Genomic DNA, 1,833 nt, shown 5'->3' with positions numbered 1-1,833 from the left:
AGGCAGCAACAGTAGAGGAGGTCGTTGCAGGTATCATTTTAACTAATAACATCAGAATTTGTGCATTATTTGATACGGTACATCGCATTCATTTATTGATCAGCTATTTGCCAAGTTGTATAGCATTGAGCTAGTACCTACTTTGCATCCGAGACGAGTTATTGTACCCGACCATATCTTGGATATTCGGAAGTTCTGCCCTAATTGCCATGTTCAGGTAGGGGATTGGATTATGCCTGTTGATTTGTTGGCAGTGCATAAGCTTGGCGAGTTTGATGTGGTATTAGGCATGGATTGGCTTACCAGGTATTATGCTGCTATTATTTGTAAGAATAGAACGGTGACCTTTCGAGAACAGCGACAGAATGAGGTAGCATTCAGAGGATGTCAGAGTTCACAGTTTGCGATGACCATTAGCTCTTCGCGGGCTAGGTAGTTGATTAGGAGGGGTTGTGTAGCCTTCTTGGCTAGTATTATTGTGAGGGATGGAGATTTCTCTAAGATTGATGATATTTTGGTGGTACGGGAGTTTAGTGATGTGTTTCCAACGGAGTTACCAGGTATGCCACCTGATAGAAAAATTGAGTTTGTGGTAGATCTTGTTCTTGAAACTACCCCAATCTCAAAAGCACTCTGTAGGATGGCGCCAGCTGAATTGAAGAAGCTGAGGGCACAGTTGCAGGATCTGTTGGACAAAGGTTTTATCAGACCGAGTGTATCGCCTTGGGGACCGCCGATTTTGTTCGTCAAGAAAAAGGACAGATCATTTCGCTTGTGTGTGGACTATCCACGAGATTAATAAAGTCACAATCAAGAACAAGTATCCATTGCCGAGAATTGACGATTTATTTGATCAGCTGCAAAGATCAAAGGTGTATTCCAAGATTGATTTACACTCAGGATACCATCAGCTCAAGATTAAGCTTGAGGATGTGTCAAAGATGGCTTTTCGAACAAGATATGGACATTACGAGTTTACTGTTATGCCGTTTTGGCTTACTAATACTCCGACAGCTTTTATGGATCTAATGAACCGTGTTTTCAAGCCTTATCTAGACAGATTTGTCGTGGTGTTCATCGACGGCATACTGATTTACTCCCGAAATGACAAGAAGTATGAAAATTATTTGAGATTGGTGTTACAAGTGCTTCGAGAAAAGAAGCTCTTTGCTAAGTCGAAGAAATGTGAGTTTTGGCTCTGCGAAGTAGCATTTCTGGGACATGTGATTTCAGAAGCTGGTATAGCCGTAGATCCTAGAAAGATTGAAGCAATCAAGGATTGGCCTAGACTGACTAATGTCACCGAGATTCGGAGTTTTCTCGATCTAGCAGGATACTACTGGAGGTTCGTTGAGAGCTTTGCTAAGTTATCTACTCCCCTCACGCGGCTTACACATAAAGGCACCAAGTTTGTGTGGAATGACATGTGTGATAGAAGCTTTCAAGAATTGAAAGAACGGTTGACAACCGCCCCGATTTTGGCATTGCCGATTACTAGAGTAGGGTATGTGATTTACAGTGATACTTCATTTAGTGGATTCGGATGCGTTTTGATGCAGAACAGAAAGGTGATTGCTTGTGCTTCTCGCTAATTGAAAGATTATGAAAAGAACTACCCTATACATGATTTGGAGTTGGTGGCCGTAATCTTTGCATTAAAGCTATGGCATCACTACCTATGGCGAGCGGTGCAAGGTGTATACTAATCACAAGAGTTTGAAGTATCTGTTCACACAGAAGGAGCTGAACTTGAGACAGCGCTGATGGCTGGAGTTGCTCAAGAATTATGATCTGACGATTCTTTACCATCCGGGATTAGGGTATGAGAACCTG

At 42.2% G+C, this 1,833-nt stretch overlaps 1 protein-coding gene across 1 annotated transcript; it reads left to right on the top strand.

Annotated features, from left to right (window-relative positions):
• Positions 563–1,592, top strand: LOC109717975 (uncharacterized mitochondrial protein AtMg00860-like). The gene is made up of 3 exons (XM_020243942.1): positions 563–698; positions 901–988; positions 1,061–1,592. The coding sequence occupies exons 1-3, from the start codon at positions 563–565 to the stop codon at positions 1,590–1,592; spliced, it is 756 nt and encodes a 251-aa protein (XP_020099531.1).

The sequence above is a fragment of the Ananas comosus genome, linkage group 12 (genome assembly GCF_001540865.1).
Source record: "Ananas comosus cultivar F153 linkage group 12, ASM154086v1, whole genome shotgun sequence".
In the NCBI taxonomy this organism is placed as follows: domain Eukaryota; kingdom Viridiplantae; phylum Streptophyta; class Magnoliopsida; order Poales; family Bromeliaceae; genus Ananas; species Ananas comosus.
This window is presented reverse-complemented; position numbering and strand designations above follow the sequence as displayed.

Coding starts and splice junctions, on each gene's coding strand:
- LOC109717975 (XM_020243942.1), top strand. CDS start 563: ATGCCACCTGATAGAAAAATTGAGTTTGTGGTAGATCTTGTTCTTGAA. Junction 699..900: donor GCAGGATCTGTTGGACAAAG/GTTTTATCAGAC, acceptor ATTTACACTCAG/GATACCATCAGCTCAAGATT. Junction 989..1,060: donor TACGAGTTTACTGTTATGCC/GTTTTGGCTTAC, acceptor TTATCTAGACAG/ATTTGTCGTGGTGTTCATCG.